The sequence below is a fragment of the Callospermophilus lateralis genome, chromosome 4 (genome assembly GCF_048772815.1).
Source record: "Callospermophilus lateralis isolate mCalLat2 chromosome 4, mCalLat2.hap1, whole genome shotgun sequence".
Classification (NCBI taxonomy): Eukaryota; Metazoa; Chordata; class Mammalia; order Rodentia; family Sciuridae; genus Callospermophilus; species Callospermophilus lateralis.
Genome location: NC_135308.1, coordinates 16,881,771 through 16,896,575, shown reverse-complemented (window position 1 = coordinate 16,896,575; position 14,805 = coordinate 16,881,771). Strand labels below are relative to the sequence as shown.

At 38.9% G+C, this 14,805-nt stretch overlaps 1 protein-coding gene across 4 annotated transcripts in view; it reads right to left on the bottom strand.

The window, feature by feature from the left end:
• Positions 1–14,805, bottom strand: part of Psd3 (pleckstrin and Sec7 domain containing 3) — a 480,958-nt gene that overhangs the window by 39,903 nt on the left and 426,250 nt on the right. For all 4 annotated transcript variants that reach the window (XM_076853634.1, XM_076853635.1, XM_076853636.1 and 1 more), the window contains 2 exons: positions 9,120–9,277; positions 6,360–6,504 (listed from right to left, as the gene is read on the bottom strand). In XM_076853634.1, the coding sequence (XP_076709749.1) occupies positions 6,360–6,504; positions 9,120–9,277 (303 nt within the window). The remainder of the gene's footprint in view (positions 1–6,359; positions 6,505–9,119; positions 9,278–14,805) is intronic.

The window sequence follows — 14,805 nt, the reverse complement described above, 5'->3', positions numbered from 1 at the left end:
TTATCCCCCATGCCTCCTGCCACAGCTCTCCAGCTCGCGGGCTGCATGCAGGTCTTTCGCACCCTGCATGCTCCAGATCTTGCAATCTCTTTCCAGTTACTGCAGCATTGAATGTGTATGCCACCTATTTGCCACAAAACTCACTCTGACCTAAGTGTGAATTTTACCTCCTTGACTGAGTACAAACTTCAAGAAGGCAAAATAAGGAGGATCATTTTCCCTTTTCCTTTAATCTTCCAGTGTCTAGTAAGGAACTCAGCAGAGACAACAGTACATGGCACTAACAAAGACCTTATGCTTCTACGCTGGGAGCTGAGACCACTGTCGCACCCATTTCTACAAAGCTCACTGGACCTATCCCTCAGTAAACAGTAGCTGAATACATGGATTAAAGAAAGAGGGTGATCATATTATTTCTTCTGTGTTTTCAGGGAGAAAGATGATTTAGAAGGCAGAGCAAATTACAAGTAAAATCTGTAATGCTTGAGCTCTATTAAACCCAAGAGGTAAGGATTTTAGAATAAAGAACATTTGCCAACTAGTCCATTTGAGAAAGAGATTGCTGAAAACACCATCGCTAAGGATTTTCTTTAATCATTTCGGGTTTAACGCACTTTAAAGACCTTAAATATGGTGTCCTTAAACACACTTCCACATGATTCAACTAACTGTTTTACTGAATGTTTAATGTATATTAAACACAGACTCTAAGAAATGAATAAGAAATCTAGCTACTCGGGAATAGTGTGGTCACCATGTAAGGTCATGCCAAGGAGCCTGGACTGTATCTTACTGGCACAAGCGAGTACATTAAGGAAAGTGCCATAGTTGGACCTGTTTTAGTCAACACTGGGAAAGGTGGGCTGGAGGAGAGCACCTCAGGAAGGTGACTTCATGAGGTACAAGTATCCAGAGGAGCAGCGCAGACTAAGGGAGGCAGAAACTGAGTGGAGGGAGAGGGGTCTCAGGTGGCTAGACAAATAGTCCTGGCCAGAGTTTTATGAAGTGGGGTGTGTACAGCTTGCCAAAATGACCCAATGGGGAGAGTTTTAAAAATCAGTATTGAGATACAATTTTAAATTTTTATAAAAACCATTGTATCCCATAACTGTGCTGAATTTGCTTACAGGTTCTGTAAGTTTTTAAATGGAGTTCTTAGGCATTGGGAACCGTTTTTTAATTATTTTTTTAAAATCTAAGCACTGTGAAATGCTTCTATCTGGGACATGTGGTATATTTTATTTAAAAATGTACATTGCTCAAATATTTAGTATTGATAAAGTGAATGATTAAAAAAAAAACACCCAGTGACATAGGTCTAAAATGACAAAAGCTTGAAGTAAGGAATGTCGGGGAGGATGTGAAAGATATTTAAGAGGTAAAGGGACAGGGCTTGGTGATGAGGTGTGACACTGGTTGGGGTGCAGGGGTGCGGTTCTGGCCAATGAGGGAGGCAACTGTAAGAGCACAGGCTCCCAAAGCCTGCCCCTGTGCTCCTCCTTAGCACTACCTGAGGTCCAACACAGGACAGGAGGAGGGGTGGGGTTACTTCCCTGTGAGGGGTGAGCACAGGACCCACTTTGTTTCTGAACAGTGTTCTCTATTGACCTGCACCCAAAGAGTTAATACTGAGTGCTTATTCATTGGTTCAAACTTTTGTAAGAGAACAGCTGGAGTTCAAAGAAATTAGAACTAGGTATCCATCAGGAAGGTGACTTCATGAGGTACAAGTGTCCAGAGGAGCAGCACAGACCTAAGGGAGGCAGAAACTGACGGTGTCATGTGCCTCAGTGTGATCTGCACCGTTTGCTGGTCAGTCATCTGGAGCATATGAGAGAGAAACAGCAAATTTCCAGGCATCAGGCTGCATCTGAACCACCTGGTGGGATATTATACTGCCCACAGATAATTCTTGTGAACGCTCCAGCTTGAAAAGGACTGTTTTGGTGGGTATAAAAGTGGCCCTGAATAGATCCCAGAGGGGGCCAATCATAATTCTGTGTTTCCAGAAGGAGGAAAAAAAAATCTTGAGTTTTCAAATTAGTTTCTCCACCCTCAACAGAAGAAGAAGAAGAAAAAAATGTGCTTTGGCAACACTGCCATGAAAAACAACCAGAGAAGGTGACTCCTACACAGCGGAATTGTTCAGGAAGAACCACACTGCACTGACAATAATCAATTTTAATAATTGAGGCTAATATGTTTTGGATAGCAGACAAGAATAAATTAAAGAGAAACTCATAGATGACAGGGTGATGAACAACATGTCTTCAAAGAACCAAACAATCTTTTAATTGAAAGTTGGATTTTTTTCCTGAACACTGTCCCCCACCCACCCACCCAGCAGGGTACTCACAGTGCTGTAACATATATTTTATAAATGGAAACTACCCAAGAGGTCCTGGCATTTGGGGAAATCATGGCCAGCCTGTGGGGGCATGGAGAAAGGAAAGGTGGCCAGTCTCACAGATGCAGGACCACTGGGTCAATGCAGTGGTTCTCAGTGGGAGCGGGTAGCTTTGACCCCAGAGGACATTTGGCAAGATCTGGAGACATTTCTGGTTATTAAAATTAGTGGAGATGCAGTTGCCATCTACTGGGTGGAGGCTGAGGACACTACTAAACACCCTGCAGTTCATATGGCAGTCTCACACAATAAAGAATTATCTGTGCCAAAACATCAACAGCGCCGAGAGTGAGGGTGACCAGGCTGAAGGAGAAAACAGTCTGTGAAGTGCTGGAGAGAGGAGGGATGCTTGCTTCAGGGCGCGCTGGAGGTGTTCTGGGACTCTGCAAAGACATCTGCAAGAGTGTCCACTGATGTGGAGGGCACACCACTCCCCTGCGCCACCTGCGTGCCAACTCACCTCTCTTTAGCACCGCTAATCACCACGCACGTGGTTTTACACTGTGCTTCCCATACTGTCCTGTTACTCTAAGAGGTGAAACATCTTTTAAAAAAACTTGTTAGTACATGAAATGATGACCTGGGTGAGGAAATGATATGGAAACCTTAAACCTTAAACACATTCTAGAACCTCCTCCTTTCCAGATGGAAGTCTTAGTGATTTAACCGGTGATGGCAGAGAGATACTCATCACATCCCTTTCTCTAGAAGTCCCTAAACAGCACAGCTGTCTTGTCTCAGGTGACAATGGTGGATACTTCTCTTTGCTATTGCTTTCCTACCTAAAATTCAATCACTGATCACTAAACATGTGCTCCCCCCACCTTAGTTTGTATCTCTGTGGATGCAAATCCAAAATGAAGAAAAATAATAAGAGTATGCATTCTATTTTTTGTAAAACAATGCTTTTTTTTTTTTTTTTTTTAAAAAAAAGAGTCTGCTTTGATAAAGGTGCTTTTTGCCTGTTTTCCTGGCAAAAGCACACATAAAGATGAACACATTTCCACATGCATGTGTCTTACTGGGAGACAGCTCATATACAAATAGGACAGCAGGGCCTTTTGAAAAATAGGAGAAAATAAAAACATTCTATAGTGAGAGAAGAACAAGGAAGAACTCTGATGTTGCTCTAAGCTCCATAATGTTCCTGTGAGTGACACACTTATTAAAGCCCCTCTTTACCTCAATCACTTTCTCTCCTGCTGTTTTCATAGAATAAATAGTGAGATTTATTAAGAATGATCTATTAAAAAATGATCACTATTGCAAAGTCCCACAGTGAACTAAATGAATAAAACTCAACATCTGAAGATATTTTTTTGCTTCCCATTTTCTCCTCCTAACTTCATAGAATATGGTTTGCTATTCATGTGCTCTGCTTGTGACTGTTTATGTGATATATTGCTGAGTACCCAGATTTAAAGCTGGGAAAGGATTTGCCTTTTGGGTTTGTACTTTAGTTGGACAGACGGAGAAGCTGGCCAGCATTCTTTCTGGTCATCAGTAAACGCTGCCTCCTTTCTCTTAGAATGCTGTAACTATTATCTTTGAAAACTAAATGCCTTTCTGTCCTGTGAGTTGAGCTGGCTTGGTCCTTTCTACTCTCAAAACCGTGTTTTGGGTCACATGGGAACTATACAGTCATAATAATGCTTATGTAATAACCAACCAATACATGTTAAAGATAATTATGAATGAAGGTGGAAAACACAAGAGTTTTTTTCCAGAAGCCATTTGTCTCTCCTCTTACTACTAGTCTTTCTGATTTTTGTAATTTATGGCAAGACTAGCGCATGTTCCCTTCCTTCACCTACTAGCTATCTTCCGTCCCTCTCTCAAAGACGACCATTATGGTCTGTTTCCATCAGTCCACCAAAACAGCTCTTGCCAAGTTTACCCAAGGACCTCACTGCAATCTACTATCAGCTAGGTTTTGTCTTTATTTTACCTAATCTTCTCCTTCTTAGCATAACATCCTCCATGTTTGGTTATTTTAACCTAAATAACTTTTCTTAAAAGTTATTTCTTAGGTATCTCAGTCTGCTTCTGAGCCTAAGGGCTACATCACTTACAGAAAGAAAAAAAAAAAAAGGATCCAGGAAAAGACTCTGAAAGAAACAACAGGGAGGAAAGCAGGAGCTGGTGAGGTGAGGTTCCTCCAGCCAGGTCAGACACTGCAGTCCTGGGCGACGCCCTTCTTCCTCCACTTTAGCCATGAGAACATCTGTTCTGTACTCTCATGAACTTCCACTCTACCCATTTCTTTGACAACTAACTTAGCTATTTCTCCTCTAGGTTACTAGATGGTCCTTGAGGGGCCTTTCTGCTTCCCATAGTATCTTTCTTCTTCTAATGCTTTTATCATATGGCAATGGAATAATTTTTAAAGTGCAAATATGATTACATTACTTTTCTGCTTAAAAACTACTGTCTTAAAGACACCCAGGAACCACTGAAGCTTCCAAAATCATGCACATGACAAATAGGCCTGCAATGGTTTGAAAGTTCCCCCTAAAACTCATATTGAAGTTTACCTTCCAGAAGCATTGGAGGTGGGACCTTTCAGAGGTGATTAGGCCATGAGGGGCCACCCCCTGTTGAGAGTGGGTTAGTTATCACGGGAGCAGTCTGCTCTAAACCTGAGGCTGAGGGCTCAACTTTCATCTGCTCATGCCCCTCACAAAGTCATGCCCTCGGTGACGTTAAGACTCTGCAAGAAGGCTTGATATCCGACTTCCCAGCCACTAGAACTGTAAGGAGGTAAATTAATTTTCTTTATAGAGTCCCCAGTCAGGGTACTCTGTTATGGCAGAATGGCCTAAGACAAGCCTCTCATGATTTTGTCTACCTCCACAGAGGTCCACTTCTGGCTTTTTCTCAAGACCGCTCAGGTCATGTTAGGTAAATTGGTGTGGCTCCTGCACCCCAGTGTCTCTCCTCTGGGCCTCTGTTCCTCTGCTAGATCACCCTGTTATCTCATCTCACACCTCACCTATTTCTCATGCTTTAAGCTTCCTGGAATATATCACACCTCTTCTTCACCTCCAAGGCCACCCTAGCTGTCCTACCCTGTGCCCACAAGGCCTCTGGACTTAACCCTTCTGGGCAGCTCTCAAGTGCTTCATTTGTATTTGTCACCCTTCAGGAGAGGATCTGGGTTTCATCTGTCTTTCTAGATCCACAGCCTAAAACCATCTTTGCTATACAGTAGGGACATAATGTATGTTTACTACATAAATGTCATTGATAATTGTGCTATGAAGGAGGAGAACAACAGCTAGTTAATACCAAAGCATTCATTGATCCTAATCAGATTAGGTGATTTCTATTGTTACAGCAATAAGAGCTCCACAGAGACATCAAAGTAGCTCCAAAATCCTTGACTGATCAATGTCAACAGGGGTACTGCAGAGAGGGTTAAAATTGGCAGAGCCTCAGAACAGAGTCTTTATGAAAAGATGACAAAATTGGACAAATGTTTTCTTTTTTTTTAGAAAGATTAAGAGAATTTTATGTAAATACATGCTCTGATGCACTTTGTCTTGATTAGCTTAGAAAATGCAAATATTCCACTCACCTCTTCTAAGGGGTAAGGAAGGCCTTTCCTGCTCTACTGTGAAAAGGGGAATCCCTGAAAATGCTTTTTATATCTCTAGCACCAAATATGGTAAATGCTCAATTAAATGAACTAATAATCAATGGAAGAAAAGCTTGCTAACAAGCCTGGACATTACCCCAGTTTTAGCCAGTTAAAAACAAAAACAAAAAAAACAAAGCAGGAAAGTATAACTCAAGTGTAAAATATACTGGTATATTACATTTTGCCCCATTTATACAACATGGGGCAAGGTCTTCTATCTGCCTTCCAATAATGGAGCATTATTCAAATGCAAATATTAGCAAAATTACAAAGGACTTTTTTCCATGTCCACAGCAATATCAAATGAGTTACCTGAGATAATTTTGTCGTAGTGGCAGGCAGAAGCGGGCGGCTAAACTTCTTCTGAGAACCAATGGCTGCTGGAAACGGTGGTGCAGAAAAGACAGCTGCAACACAGTTGATTTTGCTTATCCACCCCTGCATCTCCTCTGGACTCCTATGAGAAACAACCATGAATATGTCAGGCTATTCCTGTGTCTAAGTGCATCACACCCTGCCCATTGCTTATTGTTGATATAAAATGGCACATGAAATCATTTATTCTTGGTACAATGAATCACTGACACAACCTCACTGGAGGTTAAAAGTCTCATCAGAAATCACCAGGCAGTGGAAGGCACTGGAACCCTGAAACCTATCTATGGTCATCAAACCTATGACTATGCCCTGAGGATACAGAAGGAAAAAAAGAGAAATGTATTCATTAAACTACTTTCTGTTGGAAACTAGCCTAGGCCAAAAGTTAATTAAAATTTTAATTCATCTCTTTTACTCTCATAATTTTATTTTAAAATCTGACTGAAGCATACATTGATGAAGGGAATGTAAAAGGGCCCACTTTGGAAAAGTTTGATAATTTCTTTAAAAGTTAACTATAAATTTATCATATACCATAGCAATTCCATTACTTTGTTGGTACCCAAGATAAATAAAACATAAAGCTACACAAAGATCCGAATATCAATTTTCATGACTTCCTTATTCCTAAGAATCAAAAAGGGAAACAATCCAAGTGTCCATTAACTAGTGAGTGGATAAAACAAAGAGAGATAAATCTATATAAACACTATTCACCAAAAGGGTGAAATACTGATTCATGTTATACACAGCATGGATGAACCCCCAAAACATGAAGTGAAAGAAGGCAGAAATAAAAGCTCACAAGTTGTATGATTCCATTTACATGAGTAGTCCAGGAAACAATAGTACAGAGACAAAAAGTAGAATTAGCGGATGTCTGGGACTGGAGATGTGAATCAGGGTGACTACGGGGCACTGCTCTGGAACTAAGGAATGTTGTAAAACTGGACCATGGGGCCAGCTGCACCATTCTGTACATTTAGTAAAAAATTGTTAAAATATACGTTCAAAATGGGAGAAATTATGGTAGATAAAGTGGAGCTTAAGAATGCTAAAAAATGTCCATCTGAGGTGGAAATCATTTGATATCATATTTTTAATTCATATGCCATTATATCCAGAAAGCCCCTCACTGACAACACTTAATATCTGTGACTTCATAAATGAGGGAAATAAATAGTCACGAAGCAGAAAAGATTATCCGCCATGCATATGTCCAACGAAAAGGTGAAATAATCATTTAATCACTTCCTTTACTGACTACTCCAAAAGAACCCCACTAACCTGAGACTGTGCTACATATTAATTCCTCAGTACAGCCAATGTGTGTTTCTAGTTGAATCTCTCCAACTGACGAATTTTTGCATGGGTTCTACCTGAGTAACTAGATCTCCTTAGGTACTATATCAAATATAAAAAATACTAGAGAACAGAAGAATTTAAAATACCCTTTCCACCTAATAGCTGTTATTACACACTTGGTTATGAGTACCTTTGTAGGATGTCCTAGTCCCAAATTCAAAAACCCTGTGGTCACTTGTTTTTACACAGCACCTCTTGTCAGCAATTTTACTCCTTCACAAGTTCAATGACCATAAGCCTCCAGAAGTCTAGCTCTTGCTCTCATTTCTCTTTTTTTCTGATCTTACCTTGCCTTGATAAGGCATAGAGATAGATACTTGTACCATCTTGATGTCAAACTTGAATTTAGTTTGGGTCAGCTGATAATATGATGTTGAAGGTGATTCTAGAGTTAGGCTCAATCCACGAATCATTAACCCTGTCCTGCTCTAGAAGCTCCATTCTGAAAACCCAAAGTTCCTCACTCCACTAGTCCAGGATTCTTCAAGTGGAATGCTCTGCTACTAATCTCAAGTCTGTCACTGGCCCTCTCATTTCCTTATTCACAATATGATTTGCATTTCGAAGGAAAAAGAGACAAGGGAATAGGATGAAGATGTTCACTTATAGAGGAGTTTCTCCACACCAGGCAACCTGGGAGGCACTTAGTACACTTATCGAATCCTCACCAGGACTCAATGAGACAAACATGATTACCCACAGCAGCTACACACCAAGGTTCACAGAGGTTAAAAAATTATGTGCCTCAAGCTAGGAAATGGTGATTTGAATCTTGGACTACTTTACTCACGTTATGAGAGAACTTGTCTACTAAAACTCTCACATCTTATTAATGAGGACACTGAGCTCTAGAGATGGCAAAGAGCTTACTAAAAGACACAGAGATACTTTATAGTGCATAAAAAACTAGAACTAAGAGTTCTATGTTTTTGTGTTAATTTTCTTAGGCAGTTGTCTTCCCTAACGAAGACAAATTCATGAAATTTGACTACAACTCAATGAATTTCTCCTACAGAGCCTGATTCTATTCCTTAGCATAAAGCAGTGGTAAGCAAACTGAAAACCAAAACGAAGCCAGGTGTGGTGGCTCATGCCTGTAATCCCAGTGGCTTGGGAGGATGAGGTAGGAGGATCTCAAGTGCAAACCAGCCTTAGCAATGGTGAGGTGCTAAGCAACTCAGTGAGAACCCGTCTCTAAATAAAATACAAAACAGGGCTAGGGATGTGGCTCAGTGGTTGAATGCCCCTGAGTTCAATCCCTGGTACCCTAAAAAAACCCAAACCAAACCAAACCCCAAACCAAGTAAGAACCAAACCAACGACACATACTGAGTTTGAAACAGCAAGACCCTCCAGTCAGCAGTTTTTAGCTTAAAGACGTTGGGCTTCTTCTCATAGTCGGTGGCCTTGGATGCAAGGGCATGATGCACACTCACGGCATTTTTCAAGTCCTCCTCAGACAAGGCCTTTTCTGGCTTATATTCATCCTACAGATAGGGACAGAGAAAGCAAAGACAAGAGTGTGAGATGAGATTCTCTTTTTAAAACCTAATGGTAAAAAATTTTAAAGTCCATAAAAGTGCATGAAAAAAAGTGAAATGAACGATGAGTAAGAATTTGCAACTTCATAAAAGTCAAAGGGTATCACAATGTTCCAAACATTTGCTACCAATGAGTACCTAAGAGGCATTAGAAAAAATTCTGAAATATGATAATTGAGGCAGAGAGGTAAGGAAGGGCTATCTATCACCTGCATTTTAAAATCATGTGAAATGAGGCTAGATTTGATAGTTACTGTGAACTGGCTTTGAGTTTAGATGGATAAATGCAAAAGTGGGAAGAAATCCATCAACACAATTATAAAGGAAAGTGGAAACATAGCCACCGTGTTCTTTGCTCTAAAAGACACTACATTTTCCTGCTGCTTTCTTTTCTGGGGCTTAATATTACCAGAAGAAAAATGAAAAGTAAGTAAAATAAAAATGATATGATCCAGCTCTTCTGTTGAAAGTAAAAAATCAATTTAATAAACAAGAGAAAGCTTAGCTCAATTGCCATACTTTTTTTTTTTTGAAAAGTCAACATTACATAAGAAGGCAGGTGACATACAACAAATGTAATTTTATTTCTGAACATCAAATGCATAATTCATAGAATTTAAAAAGGGTCAGTGTGGAATCCCTTAAAAATATCAACAACAGAAAACTCCAAAAACTGTGCTCTATATGTGCAATAAGAATTGTAATGCATTCCACTGTTGTGTATTTACAAAAAATAATAAAAATCAATAAAAAACCCAGACAACTCCAATTAGTAGAATTAGAATTTAAAACAAGTTTGTTACTACCTATATGTTGCATATGCTATGAATTGTTACAGGAGACTGACATCCAGAGTTCAAGGCCCCTCCTCCCATATCTTATAAAAAATGTTGTATAAACTTGTATTTCTCCTATAAAGAAAACACACTCACACACTCATGACCCTCCTTTAATTCACAGGAAAAGCCTAAGGGAAGATTATTCTCTTATTGGTTTTACAAAATTTCAGAAAAACAATTAAAATCTCTCTATATGTCATGATCTCTAAATCATACACAAATCAAGCAATTCAAATGTACTAAGGTTACTAAGTCAAACCGAAGTTTTATTTTTATTACATTAATGATTAGTGTCAGAGGCAGTCCTGGAAGGCAAAGGTTTTCCGTTTAAAATACAAAGCAAATACCAGTAGCAATATAAAGATTACCCAAACTTATAACACTACATGACAATGTTTCCACATTGGGATTCCCACAAGTCTTATTTTGTTATGCCTCAGAAGTTGCAAACTGCTGTTGACACTGCCAGTCTTCTAGAAAGACAAGATAAACGAGAAAAGGAAAATACAATAATAAGTACAGGTTTATATGTTCTCTGTTCTTACATAATTGCTGCTAATTCACACAATTACAATCTAGTTATGATTTGAAGTCTTTCTTGTTCTTTTAAAAAGGGGTCCCTGCCCCTCACCCCCGACCCTGGAGATTTAGCATTCCCAAGACCCACAACTCTTCTTCCAGGGGGATTTTTATTAGAGCTGGAGTTTGAAGACGAAGTAGCATGATTACAAAATCTGCTCCAGTCTCAGGATGACGCCATGAAAAAACCCTACCCCTGCCTGTCTGGTCCACTGCCCAATGTGACCACTTAGTTTCTAGACAGGAATCTGAGGCAGATAAATAATGGGAAGGGAAGAAACGACCAGGGTCAAAGTGACCTTCAGAGAATTAGTATGCTGCCTCCATTTCCACACGTGCTGATCTGCTAACAGCTGATATTTAAGTTTGCACAGGAGTAACCTAAAAATGTATGTGTGCCCTTTGTGCTATTCTAGGTTAATGAACTGGGCTTTTATCTTAATTCCTCTTCTCTACTTTTTAGTTGTTGTTGTCTGACTTTCTTAAGATGACTATTTAGCTCCTTTGCTCTTCATATTTCTTTAAGAAAGAATTTAAGTTTATGTTTTTTCTTTGAGTATGAGTCATAGTGTGTAATGGTTTGGAAATAAAAAACAGTTTTTTATTGCTTTCTAGATAGTCTGTATTTTTAGCTTTTTAAATCTCTTCTTTAATCTTAATAGTATCAAGAAAGGTGGTTCTCACATTTAAGGCACTTAAAATTTTAGTTATTTATCATTATAGAGTTCTAAGTTTATGGGCTTGTGACCACAGAATGTGATCTATAAAAGGTATATTTCCCCCAAATTTATTACAGGTATCTACATGTTAACTTTTTCTTAACGTTCCATGGGTATGCTAAAAAGCTTATTATTTGAGGGATGAATATTTATATTTAACTTTACTGACTCAATTCTACTATGTCCTTGCATTTTCTTTTGCCAGTTCACCCCTTGATACAAGTATACTGATAATGTCTACTCTTGGATTTCAAGTTCTCCTTGTGTCTTTTCTAAAAATTTTATGCATCCTAATTTGTTATGTGACAGCAGAAAGCAATTCAATTCACATTACAAATTAGAGCATAATTTTCATGTCTCTGGTTATACACAGGGTCACACCATTTGTGTTTTCATACGTGTACTTAGGGTAATGATGTCCTTCTCATTCCACCATCTTTTCTGCCCCCATCAAGTTCTCCTTGTGTTTTGAACAGCACTTGTTTTACACTTTAGTTACTATGTTGTTTGGTGCATTTGGGTTTATAATTATTACCTTCCTCATAACTATGTGTTATCATTTTAAAATATTCTTCATCCTGTTCAGTGCTTAATCTTATATGATGAAAACTTATAAGAATCTCTCCCATAAAAATGCTCTATTTCTTTATTCCTTGCACATTTCTAAATAGATTTTGAAAGACATTTTCGACCCATCTCCCTCTTCCTCATTAATCCTAAAGTTTGCCAAAGCTGTTTAGTACATTTGTTATGCAGTCTTACTAAAATTATCTTGTATTATGCACTTTGTTTCAAAAGACTTATTTTGTACTTACATTACACATTCCCTGTCTCTCCTATTCCCTTATTCTTCTAGATTTAATTGTGTCCATGTTTCCTGCTCATCTGCTTGCTTTCTTTTTTTCCATTCTGACATCTCCATTCTAATCCCTTATTATTTTCTCTTCTCTCAAGTATTTGCTTCAGGTGGGTAATGTGCTCTTCAATCTTCTCAAATCTTTCATTTTCTCTGACAGGTACAGAACTGTGTATGGAACTCGTGGTTGCAATTCTTGCTACTCATGTCACATATAGTCTGTAGATGCTATTCTATTGTCATCTAGCTTCCAGTTTTACAGAAGGCCAATGCTGCTCTGATTCTTATTTTCCCTTTCTTATCCCTTCCTTTTCTGTTTGGAATCTCAGAGTCTTCCATTTATACTTAGAATTCAGAAATTTCGGCTAGGACAGGCCTTAATTTTCTCATCCATCCAGTCTAAACCTGGAAAACTCCAGCCCGAGTCTCCCCTATGTGACCGCTCCTATGTGAACTGCTGGGAGAGGTAATGAACAACTGTGCAGACTTCCTAGCAACACGTGGGGTTCCAGCTTGCACTGCACTCAGTGCCAACTGGTAATTCTTCTATACATCCATGATCATCTCTCTGATTTCCACAACACCCTAATTCACCACAAGTGTGGTTAAGAGCCCGAGTATCTGGAGTTAAAACCACTATGTTCAAAGATCTCGTTCTAAATTTCTCTATGCCAGGTTTAACTTGTTAAGCTCCAGTGTCCTTTTATTAAGAAGTAGTGACAATACCTTTAGAATTAGAGTTGTATTAAACTAAACGATACTGTTTTCTATGTTTACAGCATAAATATGTTCTCAAAAAATGCTAATGTAATTATTAAGAATAATGTTTTTTAGTAGCATATCATTTCACCTTGTATTTTCTTTTGGTGTGTGTGGTGCTGGGGACTGAGCCCAGAGTCTCTCACATGCTAGAAAGGTGCTCTGCCACTAAGCTGCACTGGCACTGGGTCTAGCTCTATCAGTGAACTAATATAATTGAGACAGCAAGCAAAGATGCTGAAGCTAGGCTTGAACTTGTGATTCTCCAGTCTCAGTCTCCCAATAGCTGGGATTACAGGCATGTGCTACCAGGCCTGAAAAAAAATCTGTAAATATCAAACTTTGTGCTGCGCCTGTATACTGTAAAGATAACCTATATTTGACCTTATTTATCTTCTCTTCTCCAATAACAGAAGAACCTTTTGCTCTCAGTTCAATCTCCAGTAAGCTTTCCTAGGATCCTGTTTTATTGTCTATTATTGTTCTTCTATATTTTTAACCATTCTTTATCTACTGGTTTCTTCCTGCAGTCTATAAATACACATAATTTCTTTATTATCTTGAGGAGAGCCCCTCCCACTACTGCTTTCTTTGCTGGTTGCCACTCCTCTCTCATACTTTTCACCTGGCGTCACAGTTCATACTGTTTTTATAACTGGTTTCCACTTTATTCTGGAGTCCACCTCTATGCTTTAATGAAACTGCTCTGACAAAGGTCAGCAATAACCTTCTATTGTAAAATTCAATTGACTCCTTTCTGGTTTCATCTGATGGCACCTAAGAAGTCAATTCTTCCTTGGGTTATCATTATAAAATTCACCTGGCTTCTCTCCTCCCTCTCATTACTTTGCTCTTTCCTTTTCAGTCTGCTATTCACATGTTCTCCTCGGGATGTTCACAACTACTTCTACAGTCTCATCTCCTTCTTACATGTTTATCAAAACACAGTGATAATAATAAATACAAGACCAACTGGTACCTATTAATACTGAATGACTTAGACCTTAGCACTTTGGAACCATTCACTATGAATATTCTTGGAGCACATTCTCTTTGCTATTTTCATTTAAAATCAAGGTTAAAGGATGACATTCTTAGACTGCTCTAAAACTGCAAATTTTGCTATATTTATTATGGACCTAAGTAAAAGAAAATAATAATAGTCCCTTTTTGCTGTGGTTTGAATATGGTTTGCTCCCCATAATTATGCAGGAGCTTAATACCCAGAGTTTTATGTTAATGATACTAAGAGGGTGGAATCTAACTATAGGGTTTAGATGTGGGGCCTTTGGAAACTGATTAGAGTAGATCAATAGGGTGGAGACCCCATGACTTATAAGGAGAGGGAGAGAGACCACATAGGTATAGAGATGCATATGTATTCTGGCCATCATGTGGTACAGCTAAGAGGGTCTTTACCAAAGCTTGTACCATGCTATTTGGACCTTGTATCTCTAGAACTGTAAACCTGTACCTCCTTTCTTTGTAAAGTAGCTTGTCTCAGGTATTTTTGTTATAATAATGAAAAGCTGACTAATAAACCTTTAGAGATTAGTATCACTGTTTCTGAAGAAGATTCTATTCCAAGGCAGCTTCCTAAACTCTAAGATGCAGTATACCTTATATAGGAAGGAAAACACTCCATGGGGCAGAATAGAAGACAGGGTCCATTTAATTAGAACTAAACTGAAGTCCAGGAATTTTAAGTCTAATAAGCTTCTA